Genomic DNA, 22,986 nt, shown 5'->3' on the forward strand with positions numbered 1-22,986 from the left:
GTGTGTGTGTGTGTGTGTGTGTGTGTGTGTGTGTGTGTGTGTGTGTGACAGTTGCCTGACGTTGAGAACCATATTCAGGTCTTCTGCAAGAAAAGAATGTCCTCTTAGCCACTGAGCCATCTCTCTAGCCTGAAGAAGTAAACTTTAAAAGAGCAGTTCAACAGCACAGATTCGGTTCCTAATGCTAACAGGATGACACCAGTTTAAATACACAACTGGAAGGCCAGTCTTTGACAGGAGCCTTGTGGCTCCACCGGAGCAGGCGACACTTTCCTGAAACCATCTCAGAGTTTGATAGAGGATCTGGATGACTGTCCTGGTCCAAACAAATAAAAGTCACCATGGGATTTTAGCATTTAACAGCATATAATGTCTGCCTAGCTCATTAAGATTTTATCTTTTCATTGTTCTCCATAGTAATGAGTATTGACTACCTGGTGTTTATGAGCACTAAATAACCTAAAAACAAAACAAAACAAACAAACAAAAAAAAACCCAAAAAACAAAACAAAACAAAAAAAAAAACCCCAGAAGACTGTTGGGTAATTATAATCTTTATACATTTATTTTTATTATTGTTTTGAATCAAAAGCACATTTTTTTAAAAAAGTCAAAGTCTTGGTCCCCCCCCCATCCTTAAGTCTGACTTCCCATCTTTGGTCTCTTCTAAAAATCTCCATCTTCGCTCGGTATTAGACTCTTCTCTTCTCATCTCTTGCTTCTTGATATTTCCCTGAAGCTGATGTGTTCGAACTAAGTTGCCTCGTGGGCCTGCAGAGCTCTAGCCAGAGGTGTGTGGCTTGGAAGGACTGTGAACAAGCCTGTGAGCTGTATCTTAGAGGTTAATTTCTCATCTCTAACTCTAGACACTGCTGCTCTTTGAAGGGGCTGGAGAATATTATGTAAAGTCTTTCAAAGTTCAACTTTTCATAGGTCAGAAACACCCAGGGGTTTGGGTTTTTAATGTGACTTCCTTAGATGAAAGCCAGTTTCCTTTTTCCAATCCGGGAAGTGGATGTCTGTAATACAACATAAATTACACAGTTTCTGATTTTACTGTCTAGACACCATCAACCACCTCAACACTACCTTCTCTGTCAAGAGTCTGGGCAGAGCCCAAAAACAACTGATGTCCAACTAAGCTCGGAAATATATTTCTTCCAACTAAAGCTGGCAAGGCTCTGCTGAGCATGTTTGAAGCCAAGGAAAAATAGGACTGGAAAATTGAGAGAGGGGGGAGCAAAGAGAAGAATGAGAGGGAGACAGGGAAAGAGAGAGACAGAGAAACAGACCAGTCCCTTTCACACGTTGATAAAGCTCAATAGCCCCAAGAGTCTGAAAGACTTCTGTTTCTCCCCCAGCTTCTAATAGAGACACGATTCACCCTGCAAATGAGCACTGCCATCTGTAGAGTCCTCTCATCTGTGGCGGCCTCACTGACACAGAGAAAAAGAGAAGGAAAACAGATGCTCAGAAGGAAAGGAACACTCACCTGGAGTTCCATAGCTCCTCTCTGAGCTCATCCCTGTGCACTGGAAAAATGATAGGATTACAAAAGGAGGCCAATTCTGCTGGGTTCACGGGTTCACAGACCCTGAGTGAATGAAGCTGAAGATTCCCTGTTCTTCACACACACACACACACACACACACACACACACACACACACAGAGAGAGAGAGAGAGAGAGAGAGAGAGAGAGAGAGCGCTGTGGGCTTCTGTCTTCCCAATGGCTGAAGGAATGCTACACTTCCTTAATGATGACAATGGCAGATGTCATATGCTGCACTGGCCCAGTATCTCATTCACCATCAAATAGCTTTCAACTCTGTGACATTCGCTGTAGAGCAGGGTTCACAGGAAGAGAGGTTTGCCCCCAATAACACCTAAGGAGGATTACTTTCTGAAGTTCCACATGGATGCCTATGATGACATTTTGCTTATAAATTGTACTCCAATATTGTAAACCACCCCCCTTCCTTTCATTTTCACAAGAACCACTGTGCACTTATACCTGAGAAAACCTGGCTTGGGAGGACTGTGGCCAGAGCCACATATTCAAAAGGAACAAAGAGAGGCTTAATAAACACAGGGGCCTGGTCTCAAAACTTCTATTCCAAAGTTGTCACCTATGCAACAGCCTCCAGGGTGGGCCTAGAGAACAATCTGAACCCTACACTGTACTGAACACAGTCTGCTTGATTCACATAGAATTCACTGAGCACTGACTTTGTGGCAAGGGTCACAGGTGCTTTTGGGAAGAAAGCTGGGAGAAGACGAAGGAAGATCTTCATGTAATAAATCGCTACAATGAAGTAGCATACGATATCCAAAGTGAATGGGGCACAGTGGCCATGGGCATCCATGAAGTATTGTGCTCATTTTAAACTCTATTTTATTTGGGGTATTTAATCCTCTAACTCCCTTCCACCAACCTTTCAACCCTAGGTAAGAGAAGAAGGTTAGTGGGAAGATGGGGCACAGGCCCCTTTACTTCTCCAGCTGTTTTAGGGTCGATGGGTTCTTTTGGGGCTATACCAATCTCCCTCAACAGCAAACACAGTAAGCAATCTCCAAGCCACTCTGTTGAAATGTTTCTCTCCAAATGTTTCCTCCAAGCCACCACCGCATCCATCTCTGGTCTTTACAAACTGCCACGCCTTCTCTTTCTGAGCTCTTGTATTTATATCCCTCAGAGTCCTAGACCACGTGCTGCACAAGACTGGCAAAGACCACACCATGCAGGAGGCAGTTATCAGCTGTGAACAAACTAAAGCCCAAACTGAAATCCCACACTTGGGATTAAAACAGAAACATAACTGAGTTTTTAAAAGAAATCAAAACTTCTATGACAATGAAGGTAACAAACATCTGAGCTATGTTTAGTAGGATGAATCCAGGAGTTAAGGAAAATAATTATTGTTTTTATTATTATTATTGCTAGGGTACTCATGTAGTTCCCAATGATCTCAAACTTGCTTTGATGACCTTGAATCCCCGGTCATCATGCCCCCTATTTCCAATTCTCACATTGGAATTACAAGTGTGAGTCACTACACTTGGCACTAAAAGTATTATTTTTAAGTCAAGAAGGAAGGGTGTGGTGGGTATATGACCTTGGGGGAGGATGCTTGCCTAGCATGGACACGAAGTCAGATCCTGTGTTCACTCCCCAGCACAGTGGAAGGAAGGAAGGAAGGAAGGAAGGAAGGAAGGAAGGAAGGAAGGAAGGAAGGAAGGAAGGAAGGAAGGGAGGGAGGGAGGGAAGTAGGCGGGGGGGGGAGAGAGGGAGGAAAGAAGGAAAAAAGAAAAGAAGCTTGTAGGGAAAGGAGGAGGCAGAGAAGAAGGGAGGAGGAGAAGATGGAGATACAGGAAAAGGAAGGTAGGAAAAGAGAAGTAAATTGGTGATTTGTGCAGTGTAAGCCCTGGAGCGGGTATTTAGGAACCTTGACATCTATGGATCTGCAGGCCAGATCATCTGCATCAAATTAGAATAGATGGTTACCAATTAGAAGAGACAGTTAAGATATGCAAAAGAATAATGAGGTCCATCTGTCCGCCCCATAGCGTGTTTGATGAGAGGATGATGTTACATTTTAGAGCCAGATGAATTTACCCCATAGCTAAATGCCATCTGCCACTCCAACCATTTTTAGAATGCAACCTCAAAGTAACACAAGCCAGGAAAGACATCTGGAACACCCCTACATGCGCTTCCCGGTACTTCTCTGACTGTAGCTGCTTAGATGTTGAGACACTCGCTGAGCTGTCCTGCCTCCATGATTGCTCGTTTTCATGACTAAGTGCGTGCTTTCAGGAAAAGGGAAGGTTCAGCATTAGCCCAGCCCAGGGGATTTCAGCCCATTTTTGCTACGACGTTCTGGCAACATCATGACCAAGGTATGAATGGTGACACCTTCCGCACCCTCCTCTTCTTTGGTCCCCCTGCATTCATCCCATCTCCTTCCATATCCGACTCCTTCAATCCTGTCCGCCAACCCCAAAGTTAACTTACATCTTTCCATATTACTGAGTAGATACTGTCAGGGTTTCCTTTTAGGTGATTCCGCCCCTTTTTCCTTTTGCCTTCCCTTTCCCCCTTTTCTTCTTAGTATTTGCTCTCCCTACAGCAGTGCCTTTTAGATGGTGACTTATGTTTCACTCTGGGGCAGGCCACCTTTTAACAGGAGGAAGAGGAGGGCCATCCATGATCACTGAGTTTCAAGAAAGACAGCGGCACTATGGTCTCCTTACCCAGGGCTTTCTGTCTTGCGCAACTTGAGTGTTTGGACTGATACAGTAGGAGGCCAGAAATACATGAGACACTGTCTAACTATTTATATACAAAACTGTTTCTGTGTGCAGACTCTGCCACTCTGAGAAAACCAACTTGACCTTTGAACCCTGAGACTAATCTGACAGAATCCAGATTGGGAAACTGTCCTAAACCCAGTGTACTTACAGGTTTGATTTGGTTGCTTGGCTTAACAAATTAAGGTAGGCCCATGAGATTCAGGTGGGCCACAATATATAAGCAGCTTAAGTTAGATAAATGGGGAGACAGAACCATGGAGATCCCGAGAGAGAGGAGGGAAGGAGGTCAGACTCCACAGCCTTAATGATTTTGTGGTTTCAACTCAGTGCAACTCTAATGGTTCATCTCTTTCTTAAGTGGGCAACGGTAGTTCTCTGTTGTTTCCAGCCTAAGAGGAAAAAAAATTCTGACTAGAATATAAAAATCATCAACCCAGTAATATGACTGCATGAAGGCCAATCCCTTCCAGCCCAAGGCTTGCCAAAGATTCAAATTGAGTTACCAGGAATTCAGTTACCAAGAATTACAGGTTTAGCCAGTCTGAATTATGCGAACTGTTATAACCGGCCTTTGCTCACTGAGTTTCCTCATGCACAGGCCGACCCTTGATGCAAATGCTGGAATGGTTTCTTCTTGGCACACCTGCTTTCTCTTTTCACAACCGTCAGCCAGAGGAGGTGGCTGCGCTCCTGCCTCCACTTCTACTCCCGTCACCCAGAGGAGGTCGGCTGTGGGGATCTCACACAGCATTGTGTTCAGCAATAAACATCCACCAATTACAGTCTGGAGCTGCAATCTCATTATCCTCCCCTGTTCGAGCAGCCAGGCCCATTATTTCAGGTTGCTGTCCTGGCTCGTCAACCAGAATCTGTGTTTTCCCTGAGCACACTCTTTAATTCCCTCAATCGACCATGTGTCTCTCAAAGACACACAACAGCAGGGATTCTTGCTAAGAGTGAGAGGTTCCGAGGCCAGGTTTGACATCAGAGGCCTGTGAAGTGTTCCCTTCCTCACACCGCCCACCTGTTGTTTACAAGACAGCATGCCTCTACTGATTGCGCTCTGTGCTAACCTTTAGAAGAGAAATCCCATGCGAGCCACGTCTTCGTGGCTCACGAAGGAATGTTCAGCACAGAGCTGCTACGCACTCCCACCATAGCCTAGGACAGCCGGTGACCCAGCTGACTTTTCTGCTGAAAGGCCTTGCATCACTTCCTTTGTTCCACTCTTCACTATATGGAATTGCAATAATGTGAACAATTTTTTTTGTTTTATGAAAAAAAAAAAAAAAGAAAGAAATCACAGAACACAGGAAATCTACCATAAAAGTTTTGACAACTGAGATGTTCATATTTTAATCTGCTTAATTAAACACGGTAAAATTGCTTTTCCATCAGCAAATGCCATTTGCTAAATTGCACTGAAGTCAGTTTTAATGAGAGATCCAAGTTCTTTGATTAAACTTGGTCAGAATGGTAACATTTAACTGATAGCTACCACAAGAGGTGGGAGAGAGAAGGAAAAATGAGGTCTATGCTTCCTTTGTTGCCTGACTCTAATCTTCCTGGTAGGTTAAGTCTAATACAAAGGCCATGCTGGGCATGAGTCCAGTGACTAGCCTGGCTCAGGGGTTCAAGGCCGGTGCCCAGGCATGGCTGCAACTCTGGGCAAGGCAGAAGAGTCAGAGTAGAGGCTGGCATCAGAGGCTCTCACAGAAGGACACAGGCTGGCAGGTACGCCCAGCATGAGGTAGGCTGGTGTTCAGCCCTGTGTATTCACCAAGCAGATGGATGAGAAGGGCTGGCAGAACATGGCACCACAGGTCTCGGCTGTAAGTTTCAGGGAGTCCACAACTTCAGGGGTCAATCTTTGGGTTTTGTATTAGAGACCCAGAAGATCCAGACAGGAAATCAGCAGAGGGTGGAAGTAAAGTAAGCCCAGATAATGAAACCAGTTGACAGTTTGACCATATGGAAGGAATAATGGCCATCTCAGGGCAGGCCAAACAGCAGAAAGGACCAGGCTGGCCAACTGACCTACTGGCCGATGGACCTCTTATTTCCTCTGCTAACAGTGAGACACTGGCTGCTTTCAGAGCTTGGAACAGGGCCAAGCCAGCTGCGAAGGATGGACTTACAGAGCCGGTGCACATGAGTGCTGCAGTGGAGACATGGTACTGCTCGTTCCGCCTGTGGGTGAACGCTTTCACTGCGAGACAGTGGGCCGCACTGGAGGGAGGCTACAATCCTGAGAGCTGGACCCAAGCACGAGAGCACTATGTTTTGTGGAAAGTTCACACTGGTGGAGTGCATCTTTGGGGAGCGTGGTGATATCTGAAACAATTCGGAGGAACTATAAGGGGTTGCAAAGGTATAGTGATGAGAGAGTGAAAGTAGGACATATGTACAGAGAGGAGAGAGAGAGAGTGAGGCTTACCATTTGGGGCAATGTTCTTCAGCAGGAAAAGTGATATTAATAAGAGTAAAATCAGAATTGTACAAACAGGAGCAACAGTACTTATGATCCACCAATTTCTTCTGTGCATAGGAAACACTGGTTCCAAGCCAATAGCAGGGCTAAAGACAGATGAGCCAGGAGCCAAGGGCTTACCTAAGCCTCCACAGCCATGAAAGAACTTAGTTAATGAACTGAAGGAAGCTGGGACTCAAATCCAGGCATACTGCCCTGCCTCATTCCTGTCACATACAGGGGCAACAAGATCAGAGGTAGGGTAGCAGCTATTCCACAATAGCGACAATCTGTGTCCCAGCTATCATGTGTTTCTCTTTCCCAGGGACTGGCTATGGGAAAGCCGAGCAAGAGCTAGTGAGGGTGTGAAGCCTGAGGGGGCAGCCTCCTTCCAGGAGCAGAGCACTCCGGCTCAGACTGGTTTTTCACCACTCTTCTGTGCTTACAAGTTAAGGTAAAGAGCCTCCATGCGCTGTCTAATTATTTGGACTAGATCTCTGCCCATACATATTAAGCATGGCTAGACATGGCGACAGCCTGTGTTTCTCTGGGTGTGAAAGGTTTCTGAACTAGCTATGTAAATGAGGGCAGAGACGGGTAGCTGCTGGCCAGGAGCAATGTCTTCAGCAGGAGAAGGCCATGTTTGTGTGTCCTCACTAGCTTTGGTCGGCAGACTCCCGGGAGGAATAAAGCTTATGGTTAAATGTTACTGATATCAATAACGTCTTAAGAGTGCTGACCCCGAGCTGGGCTTGGTAGCACACACCTATAATCCCAGCACTCAGGGAGATGGAGGTAGAGGCAGGAGGATCTCATGAGTTTGAGCCCAGCCTGGTCTACAAAGCAAGTCCAGGAGAGCCAAGGCTACACAGAAGAACCCTGTCTCAAAACAAACCAAACAAACAGAGTCCTGATCCCCTAACATTGGACTGAGTGAGCATGCCTGCTCTCTGGCAGAGTTACCAAATGCCCTGGCTTTGGAGGAGAAACACTGGTTCTCTGCCCCTGCCGCTCTGGTTTGAATGTAACCCTAAAAGGTCCCTGGACTGGAAGCATGGTCCCAGTGAGAGAGGTGACTGGGTCACAACCATGCTCAGGAAAGGTTTAAGGCCATCACATGGGAGATTAGCCTGAGTTAGCAACCAAGAAAGTGGAGGTTTTCAGTGACAGTAAGCTGCTGTGTTCCTGGCATCCTGCTTTGGGTTTTTACAATCTTTCCTCTTTTCCTTTCTTACACCCGGGCCTCCTACTGGCATAGAGCTCACTCCCTGCTGGCAAGTTGCCCTCACATGCATGCTGGCCCTATGACATTTAGACCACCCATCTACCTCCACCTTATAAATCACAGAGACTCTAGTGCTTTGGTTAGAACATAACAAGCCGGATGAGTGTTAACAACTAGTAACTAGCTATGACATCTTCGGACAGTGACCGTTCTCCTGTTTGAGGAGGTAATGGGATCGGGTGGAGTAGGTTGGGGATACTCCACTGTGAGATGAGGCAGAGGGGTACTCAGCACAGCACACAGAGCATAGTACCCGACAGTCATGCTCAGAGCATCCTACCTCTGAATTCTAACAGGGTGCACAGTCTGACAATCATTCCCCTCCCGGGCTCTCCTGACCTGAACATTTTCCCATTTCTCAATAGTTCCTTGGCCTGGGAAGATTCCATGCTCAAAATGGCAACCAGAGACTAAAGGGGTCATCTCAGACAGCCCAGTACTGGCTATGGGGGCTAATGGTCTACCTTCAAGCGTCCCGGCACAGCAAGTGCTGAGTTCAATGCTCAAAGGCGGCCGCTCTTGAATACCCACAGTCCTTACAAGCTACCTCTACATCCATGCCGTCACTCAAACTTCCCTAGTTTGTAGGTAGGAAGTCTGAACCCTCAGTGGTCAGTGTTAGCCCTCAGAAACACGGCATGTCATGAAAGAGGTTGGGCGCTGGTGAGATGGCTCAGTGGGCAATGTTTGCCCCTCAAGCAAGAGAATCGAGTTTGGTCTCCAGTACCCATATAAAAAAGATAAGAACGGTGGCAAATGCCCGAAATCCCAGCTGCAAGACCACCCTAACTTGATTTTCAAAAGAACAAATTGCTTCTAAGTAAACAGATCAACTCTATGGTGTTGTGTGAGCAAACCATGATGTGTGAACCCGCCCGGCCACCGTCTACTGAGAGCTTGATTTTCTTGTTCTCTCTGCCTCTGACACTTTGCCACACAGAGATCAAACCATTTTGTGACTGGTCACAGAGGCCCAATACCCTGCTACCAATTTCCACCTACTCACCTGCTTTTTGACCTGTGCTAAAATTTCATTGTTGAAAAGAGCAAAGATTGACAACAAAGACTAACATGATAATGTGTAAGTTTTATCTGGGTCTACATAAATAGACTTCAAAGCTCTTTACAAATCACAGGAAGAGATACATGTTACTGTGTGAGCTATAGCACACAAGGGAATGTGCATACACATCCATGTGTAAATGGGTGGAAACTTTGGATAGTTGGTTGTAAACTTGGCATCCAACTATCCCTGGCTATATTGTCATCAGCGGGCACACTGTCATATCCCACAATACTCAAGCTCATTTGTTAACAGACAAATAAAGCCATTCACATGACCCACTCTGTAATCTGTAATCTGCTTATGAAATGACACTTGTCATTTGAATATAACTACCCAGACCCACAGTATAATGTCCAGTCCATAGTGTTCCAGGAACTACTGGGAGAGGCAAGGAAGCCCCAGGAACTGCATGGACAATACCCTTTATGGACAGTTCCAGAAAAGGACACAGCAAGAATGACATCAGAGAAAGGAATCGACATGAAGGTGTTACCAAGAGGCTGTGAAAAGACAGCAACTCAGTTTATAAAAATCTCTCCTGGCTTCAGCATCACATTTAAAAAAAAAAAATGGAACTCAAGAAATCCTCTAAGCATTTTCTAAGGCCTACATTGCCACTAAATAGCATTCACCAGGTAGGGGCTATGAGAACCTGACTTTATTCCAACTGTATTCTGAATGTGTGTGCCCATGTGCATGTGTGCTTCTGCACCCGTGCCCGTGTGTGTGTGTGTGTGTGTGTGCATGTACACGTACACAGGAGTAAAAGCAAACCAATAAACAGTGGTTGTCATAGCCGTGGCTGTTTGCACTCATTAGGCTGACCTCAGGCTGGGCAGGGTTTGGAAGAGCGTGTTCTCAATTCTAATTGAGCCCTAGCTGCACCGAGGCCAATGGCCAGTGTCATGTATGTTTTTCCACATTTACCGTGAGGAAAAGGCACTAAACTAAATCCTCATTACTACTCTCCCTCAACAAGCGACTTCTGCAGGATCGGGGGTAGAGGCAACAGTAACACTCAGCGTTCATGCAGACAACTGAGACTCTGCGAAGAAAGGAAAGGAAAACACAGATGTGGACACAGCAACTGTATTGCCCAGGGTTTTAGCTCCGGATTGCACAACTCCAAGCCCCTTTTCTGGCAAACACACAATGTCATCACCACATAGTTTGCTGCATTAGTAAACTTATCAAAGTCTTCAAAAGACTCTTTGAGGGCACTGTGTGTGTAAGGACATAAAATCCGCTCTGAGGAGTTGGCAGCTCAGCTGGAAACAGGGGCTGCCAATGGAACCCAGGCCTCCAGCTTCCTGTACCCACCAGTCCTTCCTCTCTAAACAGTCACATATACCTGCCTACACTTCAGTACTATTATCAACAAATGTTGTAACTGGCTAGGGAAAAACTGAACTTTCTATAATCATTTCTATACCAAGGATGAGTTTCTATCTAGTGTTGAAAAAAATATAAAGAAAAAAATTGTGGAATGAGTGATTTTTCAAAGTCACCTCCAGGCCTCTGGGAATGACATGAAAATTATAAATTATGCTGTAGCAATTCTGCGTGTGGATATATGCTAGCATTTTCCTGAAATGAAAACTGTACTCGGAGTTTCCATCCCTGTCCTAAGGTAACACTGGATTCTGGGGCGTGCTGGTATCAGTAAAAGGTTATAACCTCCACATGGACTGTGCTGGAAAGAGGGCTGCTTCCTGGTGGGCGTGACCTCTGCCTGTTGCTGCTGAGTCTAACCTAAAACAATATGCAGGGATGCCGGCTCCGACGAAAGTCAATGTTCACCCAGCTCACTCAGGTGAACCTTCCCTTAAATGTTCTGAAATGTCACCCAAGAAGGGACAGAAGCCATTTCTAGCTAGGGTTGAGACTGGTGCCTTCTACATCCTCCTGTTCTCCAGTGACATCCAATAAGCCACCACGGAAGCGGGGACACACCATTGTGGGTGGACAGGTTCAGACAGGGAGGAAACAGTCACCACAAGGCATCACCGGAGTAAATGGGAATCCAGCCTGGCTTGGTATGCAGGGCACCTCCTGAGATGTCGGTTGTGATTCCAGGAATCTGCCTAGCCCACAGGCATGACCCTGGATGATCTCTGTACAAAGCTGAGTGGATCAATCTAGCTGGAAGCAGATACAGTAGATTTTCCTATTTTGTTTTCACCATGAGCCAGAACAATAAATATATTTCATTTACTAAGTTAGTATGCACAAAAAAATAAGCCAAGTTTCATGAAATAGTTCCTTTTCCACATTGCAATAATATACGGATTAAAAAAATTAATTTTATTACTGTGAAAAAAAAAAAGATCAGGTCATGACCCGTTAGGTTGATTGCATGACTACCAGTGAGTACAAAACAGCCATCTGGAGAAGAGGGGTCCCTCTATTTCCCAGCATCATAGTTCTCAGGGAGAGGGAGCTACCATGCACCAGCGCCTCTGATAGAGGATTGGTAGACCACAAAGCAAATCAGAACAATACAAAATTGGGTACGACAGCTCAGCAGATAAAGGTGCTTGCCACCAAGCATGACAGCCTGAGTTTGGTCCTTAGAACCACATGGTGGAAGCAAGCACTAACTGCCACCATTGTCCTCTGCCCTCCCTGTGTGCCCCATGCACACATAACGCACACAAAGGACTCCCAAGCCTTGAGCGTCTGAAAAAGTACATAATCAAGAGCAAGGACAGTGTGGGTTCCTTGGAATGAAATCGTAGGCTTGAAGGTCTCACATAAATCTCTTGAACTAGAAAATATGATTAAAACATAAATAGCCTGAAATGGGGCCCACAGCCAAATGGGAGTCATATTTTTTTTTCTCCTGAATCAAAAAAATTAAGGGAAGGGAATGGATGTTTGCCCTCTATTATTATTTTACGGCTGTACCATGAAATTTGCTAATTTAGGCTTCTTAAAGAATAATTTCAATATAATGATTTCTAGATTTAGCACCGGTGTCTACCCTCCCCCTTCTGCCTCTTGCTCTCATCACATCTGCACAGCCACTGTGGACTAAAGGGCTCAGTGCCAGCCTGGTGGCTTCTAGCAGCAAGGAGACCATCGCCATAAGGAGTCCTCCCAGCAGAGTGGCAATCACACACGATTTGACATACATGTGAATTCTGAAATTTTGGTAATTATTCCAAGAACCCATTAGGAATTAAAATGCAATTATGCCTATATTTTAACTAATAATTTTTTTTTTTGGCGTGCACAGCTAAGTGTAGGAAGAAAACATTCAAACAGCTGTTTCCTCACTTAATATCTTTATTTTGAAAAATAATGTCAACATACAGTTTCAGAAGGCAAAAGTTAAAACTTTGGAGACAACACCAGAAGTCTAGAACTAGGAGTGGAATACGGAGAGTTTACAACAATCACCTGGGCGAGTCGAGAAGCTTGCAACAAAGCCGCACTGAGCAGCTCGTTCTGTATCTCCTTCTTCTGGCCATTGCTCTCACGTTCACTACAGAACACAACTGGCACATTTGTGTGAAGGAGATGGTGTGAATGCAAATCATGTGGACCTAGGGTCTTAGGCTATTTCACTGAATTTCTACTCAAACTCTTCTATGGGGAAAAAAAGTACCTATCAAGTATGCTGGAAATGGCTGACTAAACAGCCTTTGAAACAGATTAGCAAATTCAGCTTCGTCTTCTAATAGATTCTCCTTAGCAAAGCACAAGTTTGTGCTATAGGTTAACTGACTGAAGCAAGTATGACATCTTGGGTTGAATAAGACCTTGTATTTATTCACGCAATCATATCTCCTTGTGGATATAAGCCATCGTCACGTCCCCATCTGCTTCCCTAGTCTCATTATCCTGTTCAACTTCTACTACCTGCTGCAATACAACCTCGGTTTAAAAAAGAAAAAACAGCATGTTCCAGCCAAAAGCACGTTTATGTTAATGTCACTTCAGAACTTGAAAGCAGCACCCTCGGCAGTAGTGTTCTCCATCACGCTGCCTACCTCAGTGGGGACAGATCGCAGCCCATGACTAAAAGATAAACATCCAGAGTGGGCTACTTCATCTTAGTGTGAGGCTCAATGCTGAGTGCTACTAGGATGAGATTTGTGAATTAAAAAAAAAAGCATGTTAACACCAAATAGAAATGAAGGTTTTTCTTACCTGTCAATGACACGGGTAATGTTGCATACAGCAGGCACCGGTAACGATGTAGATAGTAGGCATGGTCAGTCTCGTATACAGTAGGCTTGAGTAATATTGTAGCACAGTACAGGGATCAGGTTTGCTTGCTACATACTAGGATGGACAGTTATGGGCCAAAGGGGGAAAAAAACGGACTGAACAGCGAAGAGTACACTGATAACTTATAGACCAAAATAAACAAAAAAACAAATTTCAAGAGTTTAGCAACTGAAGAAATGAATCCTAGGCCTAAGGTGGGCTTGAGACCATATCAGGATGTATCCCAGAGTTCCTGTGTATGCCCCTTGAGAATCCTGGGAGAGCCAGACCATTTCTGAGCATTTGTGTAAGAGAGAAGAAGAAATTCCACTGAGAAACAGGGTCTGCCATCTAGCATCAAATAAGAAATGCAGCTATAGATATGACAGTGATCTTCAGATCCAGCACCTGAAGACTCAGGAGCAGAGAGCCTCTCTACATCTTTCTCTGCACAAATGAAATTCTTTTCCAGTGTCCTGTCTCCCCACCCCCCATCCTGTCCCACTGTGCTTCTTTTATCTGGAAAGGCTGCCTCTTTGCCTCTGTCTTTCCTAGTTAGTTCTCACATGACCAGCACTCTTCCAGAACGCTGGGATGGGTCAGACACTCCAGGAAGCAATCCAGCACCCACCAGTTCCATCTGAGAGCCCATCCCCCATTCTGTCAGTAGTCAGCTCTTCCAGCCGGACTAAGGGCAGAGGCGCTGCTTGATGCACCTCGCCAGCATTAAACATTGGGTCTGGCACATGCAGGGCTTGCCAAATACACAAACGTGACTGCCTCAGTGGTCCCTTCCCTTTCAGGAGCAAAGCTGTTCTTAACACCTTAACACCATCATCCCCACACTCACAATCACTGCTACCCCCAAAAAATAATTTTAACGATATTTATTAGGCAATATAAGAACAAAGAACTAAAGCAAAAGTATTCTAATGAGGGCAAAGGTTACTTATTTGCATATGTTTAGCATAAGCAAAGCACCTCTTCACTGACATAACAACTCACCCTTATAAGCTCATCTTGGCTCAAAACAGCAGAAGTGCCCCATCTTTTAGCTTAAACAGACTCAGGCCCACCACAAGGATCTGTCAGCAAATTAAACCTGTAGCTTTTTGTTCTTTAATCTTATACTCTGCTGTAGGAATTCCTCTGTCATTCTTGATTGAATGATCTGGGTAGACAGGAGTCTAAAGCCTGGTGATTTATGTCTTTCTGTGGGATGCTACTGCTCCTTCAGCACTGGGCTCCAAGAAGACAATGGACATTATTAAATTCTTTGACAATGACAAAGTAAAATAGGATATCATTAGATCCACATGTTTTAAAGTGGGATTTGTTGCTTGAGATTACTCTGGTCTCTTTGGTGAGAAAGCATCTGCTTCTGAAATGAGCCTGAGGACTGATAGAATACCTGACATGAGTTTGAAGAAAACAAAAGGAGCCGACCGAGGTCAAAGGTCAACTGAGCATCTTTATGGAACACTGGGGGATTCCATCATGGTAAATACACATTTTACAACAACCTGGAGTGAACAATGCAGTGGGGTATGTAAGACATAAATGAAGCTGTCCTCTCTGATTGTAGCCTCAGTTATCTTATCTTTGTGAGTCCTCCTTGATAAGGAAGTAGGTGGCCACCAAATATGTAGTTCGCCATTCAGAAAACTCAGAGAATCTTCTGAATGGTTAGAGATTTTTCATTGGCCAACAAAATGGAGGCCAACCAGCACACCTTTTAAATAACCATCTCCAGGGGTTGGGAGATGGCTCTGTGGTTAATGCGCTTGCCCAGAAACTGTGAGGACCTGAGTTTGGGTCCCGAGAACTCACACAAATGCTGGGTGGGTATGGTAGCCCATCTGTAAACAGCAGCCTCAGAAAACAGAGAGAGAGGATTTCCTGAGCAAGCTGACAAGAGAGACAGGCCATATGTGTGAGCTCTGGGTCTGACTGAGATTCCACCTGAGGGAAGAGTGGAAGAATGATTGAAGATGATTGAGCCTCTATGTGCTGTGCTCCACATGCATTTGTACCAACACAGTGTGCCCAAACAATTGCAAACATGCATTCTCTCTCTCTCTCTCTCACACACACACAAATGGAAAAATAAAAACCAAATACATCTTCAAATTATAGCACATTGTGGCAGAGAGGTAGATGGAGATAAACATCTCCTCACCAAATTGTAGATTTTTCTGTAGTCATACCTTATGGATAGATTCCTACCATGACTATAATAAAACTGATTGGGAAGAAATTTGAGCTTAATAAAAATTCAAATACATTCAAAAGCAATGTCCCAGTACATGTGAATTGCAAGGGCTTCATCCCTACACCCTACACTCTTCTCTAAAGTTTCTAGGATCATGGCAGGAAGCTCGTTTTCAGCTACTGGTCTCTAATGATAGTCCCTGCTCTTTGCTCTTCATTTCCAGGTCTGAGGTCAGCTGTATGGGAACAGGTTACATTATTGGACAAACCTCCGTCTCTGATATGTGCAAATTTTCAAATGTTATTGCCAAGCCCATATAGAAAAGTTGAAAAAGAAACACCGTGAGAAGAATCGGTTGTTCTAAGCAGTTGGGGGTGATGATTTGCTCCTGAGAGCAGCCTCCAGTGTGAGCCCTTCCCATCAGGACAGCCAGTGGGACTTCTAACTATGGTCAGGGACAACATCCTTGCCTGAAGTCACACAGAAGTTTGGAGAAATGTGTGTGTTTAAGAAGCAAACAACTCCTTTGCTAGCAGACAGACAGTTACGAACAAACTCTGCCGGACAATTTAGAAGGTTCATGAAAATGACAATTATTATTATAAATTCACTATTTTATGTGTGTGAGTACATGTTTTGCCAGCATGTGTATATGAACACCAAGAACATGCCTGGAGATCAGAAGATGGTGTCTGATCCCGGGAGCGGTTGTGAGCTACCACGTGGGAGCTCGGACTTGAACCTGAGTTCTCTGCAAGAGCAACAAGCGCTCTTAACAGCTGATCTATCTCTGCACCCCCCCCCAACTATTACTTTTAAACTAAAACGAAAAAAAACGCTCTCCTTTATGAGAGATAGGAAGAAAATGATTCATGTAATTAAGGTCCAAGTTAGACTACACACTACTGATGGGGAAAGTGAAATCCAAGCAGTGAGCCAGGGTCTGCTGAATGCAGACCTGTCATTCTGCCTCTGAGGCAACATAAGAAACTCAGGTCCTCATATCTAAGTGTCCTCATAGAAAGGGACTGTCAACATAAACGTGCATTCTTTTAAAATGTTTTATTAATTCCTCAGGAACTTCATAAAATGCATAGTTATGATACTCACCTCCAATTCCTCCCTTTATCTCTTCCTAGATCCATCCAGCTTCCTGATTTCCTAGCTCATGTCTCTTCTTGTTTCAATTCAGTAACCCTAGTCCAGATACTCCTCAGCGTGGGCCATCCACTGGACTGTGATCAACCTACCAGGAGTCATACCCTTCCTTAAAGGAAATCTTTCCCTTCTCCTGAAGCCATCAACGGTTTGTAGCTCCTCATTTAGGGATGGGAAATGCTTTCCACACACCATGCTAGGGTGCTGGCTCTCTTGGGCTTCAACAGGCAGCCACAGCTGCTGTGAGATCACAAGTATGGTTCAGTCATGTTAGGAGAACTCTGCTTTGCTCCAGTCCTCCGCAACCTCTGGCTCTTCCAATCTTTCTGCCCCCTTTTCTATGAAGTCCCTAAACCTTGGTGAGAAAATATGATATAATATATTGATATTATATATAATATATAATCCTTCTATTTACATCTCCATTTTTCCACTTGTCTTCTCCTCAATTGGGGTTTATTACCTTAAGCTAAATGCTGTCTTCTTCCTAAAGAGGTCCGTAAAACTGAAAACGACTAAGGAGTGAAGAAGTAAACATTATCAGCCTGTGAGAATAGATTGCTGTGGTTTTCTTCCACACAGAATTATCCCACGTGCCTGAGAAAGGATAAAATTGCTCTTAGCAGGGAGGAAAGGCCAGAGGATACATTTCACAATTTTGTTAAGTAAGCTTTGTCAGTTAATCATTTATTAGGTCCTAAAACCCTTCTGAGAAGAAAGTGAAGAAAATGGTTTAGTAGTTGCTGCAAGAATGGAGATAAGGCTGGGTCACTACACACCCTCTGCTACACCCTAATCTTATGCAATCTCAGTTTACACAGAAAATATAATCATTAGAGCATCTCTCAATGCTTACACTGTCTTCTGTCTTGCTGTGGCTTTTAGATAGTTTGTTTATAGGACTTTGACATTCACGAGTTGACTTTTCCCCTTAAAAGTACACTGGGTTCATCTGACATGACCAGCTTCTCCAAGTTGATTTGTTTCCTAAATATTAAACTTATTAAAAATATCCCAGCTCCGGAAGACACAGAGCTATCAGCAGACATGGTTGGCTGACTTTCCGTGTATACAGTTGTCTCTACTAACTTTGCAGCTTCCGGTACACAGCTTCTAAGTTCCAGGAATCGCTGGAAACCCACCCAACTGAGACAAACACTGGGTTTTCTCAGAAAAGCGATCTTAACTTTGGGTCTTAGTTCTTTCTTCTAAGGAAGAAAAATCATTAAATACAGCACAATGCTTTGATTAAGAAATACTTTCTCAAGACTTTTTTATTAAAAACAAAGCAATAATAAATGACAAGAAGAGTCAGGGAAGGACAGAGGGCTCCAGTTACAAACCACCCATGCTCATAATGAAATGTTTGTGCCTCTACCAACTCTGAATGCTTGTAAAATTCCAAATATATAATTCGGGTTGGGTGTGGTGGATCATGCTCAGTCCCAGCACTTGAGAAGCTGAGACAGGAGGACTGCCACAAGCTGAGGATAGCCTGGGCTACAGAATAAGCTGCAAGCCAACTGGAGCGTGAGATCCCCATCTCAAAACAAAATCCAAATCCCTGTCAAGGAAGAGAAGTAAGGTTGGCCAAATTGTGGAAACATTTGTTCTACAAAATATTTTATGTGTGTCTCTTGTGGAAACAAAATGTGAAACAGTGTAGACAAGATCCCTGCTCTTACAAGATAGGAGAGGGTAGGCACCTGTAGGCAGGGAATCACAGAGTATGAGAAACGTCAGATAGGCAGGGGTGGGGGTGGGGGTGGAGGTACTCATAAAGAGAAAACAGTTCGTGTAGGGAAAGGTGACGTCGAATAGCACAGTGAGTGGGGCTGGAGCTTCGTGAGTTCTGACCCTGGTTTCACTGGTGCCTTTCTATAATAATAAGAATAACCCTAGGAAATTTATGCAATCTCTCTGACCCTGCTTCATCAATAATGATACTGTTGAATGAGCACTGATGAAATGCATGTCACAGACCTGGCAGTTGCGGCAAATGGCAAGCATCCAGTAAATGTTAGCTAAAATGGTATTAATGGTGACAGCCAGCCAAGGACAGCCAAGTACAGGGAAGAAGAGGAAGAGGTGTGTTCCGGATGAAGGAAAACTGTGTGTCCAGGAAGGAGGTCCTATGAATGAAAGAACTGAGTCTGAGCCAAGTGTTGGGGGGGGGGGGGTGCTTTGTTAAGGAAGACAATGCAGAGATGAAGCTAACTCTGGAAAGGCAAGCAGAGCCCAACCCAGCAGGTGCCCCTCTAGAACTTTGTTCAGAGGAGAGTCAAATTTGTGTTGACCACCTTGGCCTTGGTGTGGAAATGTTATAGAGAGCAAAGTAACTGGGGACAGGAATATCATGATGAGATTTTTTTAAAACAACTTTTTGGCTGCTGTAGATCTCTCTCTTTCTCCCTCGCTCTCTCTCTCTCTCACACACACACACACACACTCAAAATGTATCACTGCAGTCATCATTAGCTTGTCTGTTTAGCATTTCATTGTGACTGACTGACTGATGGATTCACTCATTCCTTCAATAAGCATCTATACCCAAAGCTCAATGTTTCTTCCATCCATCCATCCATCCATCCATCCATCCATCCATCCATCTATCCATCCAATGAGCATCAATACATGAAATTACTATGAGCTTGTCTGTTCAGCTTTTCATTCATTCATTCATTCATTCATTCATTCATTATCAGCCCATGACGTTCACTATTTTTTTTTCATCCATCCATTTACTCACTTAGCCATTCCTCAGACATCAACGCTGTGAGAGTAGCAGGCTGTGCTGTGAGATGGTAGTGGGCACCAGCCTGCAGAGCCCTGTTCTCCAGGAACACTCCACACAACCCTAACTGCCCATCTCCTCTCCAGCTAGGAAGCGCCGTAGCCTAGCGACCCCAGTCACATGCAGGAGCAAAGGTGCTTTGCTGAGAGGTCATGGCAGTGCTACCGAACACACTAAGACGGAGCCCAAAGCATGGGGGTGGCTTGCCTTTACCCTGGGAAACAGAAGCCTCACTAAGGATGTTACTGTGTAGCTGACTACTTCCTATTCATGGAACATACAGAAACAGCCAACATTTCCTAAACACCTGCCTGTGCATTTCCGGTGGGTTTACCTATTTACCACAACTTTATGAAATAGGTGTTGGTATGCCCAGGTCAGAGTGAGAAAAATTAGTCATGTCCCCAGAGACACGGAATTAAAGCAATAAAGCTGAGACCCAGCCTGAAGTTCTTTATCTCTACTCCATGTGACCTCTGTAGCCAGGGCTGTAGCACAGTAGAAGAATGATTACCTAATGGGCAAGGTCCTGGGTCCAGTGCCCTACACAGAAGAAAACAAGAGTTCTATGTGACCTTTGGCAAGTGTGGGTGCTGAGCTGACTGCAGAGTGGAGACAAATTCCAACATTTAAAATATGGAAATCTCACCAGGAGAGAGACCACAGATAGCTCTTGTACTGGGAAAACCAAACTTGGAAAGTTAATCACGTGAGTAATATCTTATTTGTGTTTTAAGCCAAACGGTGACGGTCAAGGGAAGCAATGAAGACTCCTATCGAATGATCGAATGAGAACAACGTTGAGAGTTTTGACGCCTGCATTTACCGTCTGAAGGACTGCCAGTTCAAATGGTGAGAAGGACAACAGAAGTTATCACCAAGGCTAGGTTCATACTAGGTTGTGAGAGAGCGAGAGCCTTTTGTTCAGGTCAGTCTGGAAAGGTGACAGAAAGAGAGTGACTGGGCCTACTACTCTTGGTGTGTGGGGAGAAACGCTGATTACCTGAACGACAAATAGGTGGACTTTGATTATACTCGGACTCAGAAGGGTTTTCACCCAGAAAGCAGAACAAATGTGGAATAAGCAGATTTATTTCAGAAGCTTGAGCAACTATTTCCAATATGACAGAAAGGAGGGGGGAAAATCCCTCCAGATATAAGAAACCACCTGCATCTTGTTACACTCACTGCTGGGTGCCATGAGGAGAATCCTGAGCCTGGGCTCTTCCCAGGCAGGGAGAAGGCTCCCAGGCCAGATGGCATTTTAAAATCTAATCTCGCTCTGTGTGTCTCTCCCCCACTAACCTACATTATTTTTAAAGCAGTCACAGCCATTTCCACAAGATGCAATAATTTGTAGGCACTACTCTGTGCTCCCTTGAAGAACACAAAAACAGTCTTAATTGCTGAGGGGTGGGGAGGAGAACGAGGAAGAGGAAGAGGAGGAAGAAGAAGAAGAAGAAGAAGAAGAAGAAGAAGAAGAAGAAGAAGAAGAAGAAGAAGAAGAAGAAGAAGAAGAAGAAGAAGAAAACTTGTAACAAATATCACCAGTGCTAATGAAATACACATGCCCAACTCCCCGCAGCAAGCACAGCTTTTCAAACCCGACCCATGCACACACACATTTAAACACAGCTCACCAATAAAACGTTAAATGCATTCGCTTGTCAGGCGCCCTCTTCAAGACTCCCTGGCCACCACTGAAAAGTAACTTGGACGCCCCAGGTCACTGGGCACAGCCGCTGGCTGATATCACCTGGCCCGCCCTTGCCAGGCCGGCCCCTCAAGACATGGGGGACTCCCAGCCTCCACCTGCCCTCCTGAAGGACCCTCCTCTGTCCTCACTGGCCAGGAAACAGAGTAGCATTGTCTTCTTCGGCGCCTTGTAATTTGCAAGACACAAATGCTGGCGAGACGGGTCCCCAGCCCAGCCACCTGCCCGCGAATCCTCGCCACCACACTCCAGTCGCTTCGAAGGCTCCCCGACAGCCAGGAGGTGTGAACAATGAACTTGTCTGGCTAGGATCTCCCACGCCCAGCCACACCGCCCCGAGTCCCGCAGTGAGAAGTTAGGAACTGAGCCCCGTGGGGTCGATTCCACGCGCGAAAGGGCCCACGCGCGTCCTCCCGGCCGCGCCCCTCGCGTCGCCTGCCCGGGGCTGGCCCATTACCTCCTTCCTGCGGCTGGGCGCCCCGGGGCGGGTGATGAGGGCGGTCTCCTCGCACACCACGGCCACGTCCTCCACGAACACGCAGTCGGGCAGGCTCTCGTCGGCCGGCAGCTGCACCACCTGCAAGCCCAGCTTGCTGCCCAGCACGCCCACGTAGAGCTGGTGCTGGCGCTCCACGCGAGCGAAATCCACCTCCTCGCCCTGGGAGCGCCTGAGCGCGTGGCGGCACAGGGACTCGGGCGGAGCCCGCACCACGGCGTGGGTGGCCCGGCCGAAGGCGGCGGGGTGGCCGAGGCCGGCCATGGCTCACGCGGGGAGACGGCGGCGGCGGGGGAGGCTCTCCTCCCGAGAGCGGCGCGCGCCCAGCCTGCGAGCCTGCGAGCCTGCGAGCGCCCGGCGGCTCCTCTTGGCAGCCGATGAATGTGCTGCTGCGGGAGCCCGGCTCGCGCCCGGAGCCCTGCCTGCGCCACTGAGCATGCCCAGAGCTCGGGGCGCCGGCCCAGCGCCCGCGCGCCTACTCCCTGCGCTCCCCGCAGCTGCTGCGGCCCGGCCTGGGTCAGTGGGGATGCGGAGGCCGAGGACTTCTCAGCAATGGCTCCCTCCCGGGACCTACGTGTGTTTATCCCACTGCAGGTGCAAGCCTCGCATGGTCCCCATTAGGGCTTGGAAATCCTCCAGGAGTGCTGCACTGGCCCTGCTGCAGAGGACTTAATGGTCAGGGGACCAGGCGAGGGGCGATTGTAGATAAACTTTCCCACTCTCATCTTCCCTCATTACCCAGTTCATGGAACCTGGGTGCCCAGCGTGGCACCTTGTCTTCACCCATATTACCTTCACTTTCTTCAGATTGACCTTTTGCCCCGAGTGAAGCTCGATATTGCACAAAGAACGCATTTTTCCCACCCACGAGAAAGTGTAATCCAAGAGACAGACAGACACACAGATACAATACATATCTATAAACCTCTTCTCCGAAAACAACAAAAAACACAAACCACTGATATTTTAAGCCCACGAGGCAATTAAAAGTGGGAGAAAAGCCTAGTGTCTCTTCCCTCTTGTTTTTCTCCTTCACTGCACGTGTCACTCCTTCAAGCAGTTCCTCCCTAAACCAGCATTCCAACATACCTAGCCTATCTCATCCCGCCTCAAGGCCGACGGCTCGAGAGAAGCCGAGGAACGTTACTGTGGGCTTTAATGACATCCTATTCCAGAAAGTCACTGTTAAAATAAATCCGTGATCACCTTGAATGCCAGGAACAGCAGAGCTTGGGAGACACATCACCCCTGATGGGCTTACAGC

The 22,986-nt window shown here is 45.9% G+C and overlaps 1 protein-coding gene across 2 annotated transcripts in view; it reads right to left on the minus strand.

The window, feature by feature from the left end:
* Positions 1–22,103, minus strand: part of Ddah1 (dimethylarginine dimethylaminohydrolase 1) — a 131,668-nt gene extending 109,565 nt beyond the window's left edge. The window contains exon 1 of one of the 2 annotated variants that reach the window (XM_055614362.1): positions 21,684–22,103. In XM_055614362.1, the coding sequence (XP_055470337.1) occupies positions 21,684–21,986 (303 nt within the window). In that variant the 5' untranslated portion in view covers positions 21,987–22,103. Of the gene's footprint in view, positions 1–21,152; positions 21,173–21,683 lie in introns of those variants that run through there. The other variant, XM_055614363.1, reaches the window with a different exon arrangement.
* Positions 22,104–22,986: the final 883 nt, after the last annotated feature.

Source organism: Psammomys obesus, unplaced genomic scaffold (assembly GCF_907164565.1).
Source record: "Psammomys obesus unplaced genomic scaffold, mPsaObe1.curated_primary_1811, whole genome shotgun sequence".
Taxonomy (NCBI): Eukaryota; Metazoa; Chordata; class Mammalia; order Rodentia; family Muridae; genus Psammomys; species Psammomys obesus.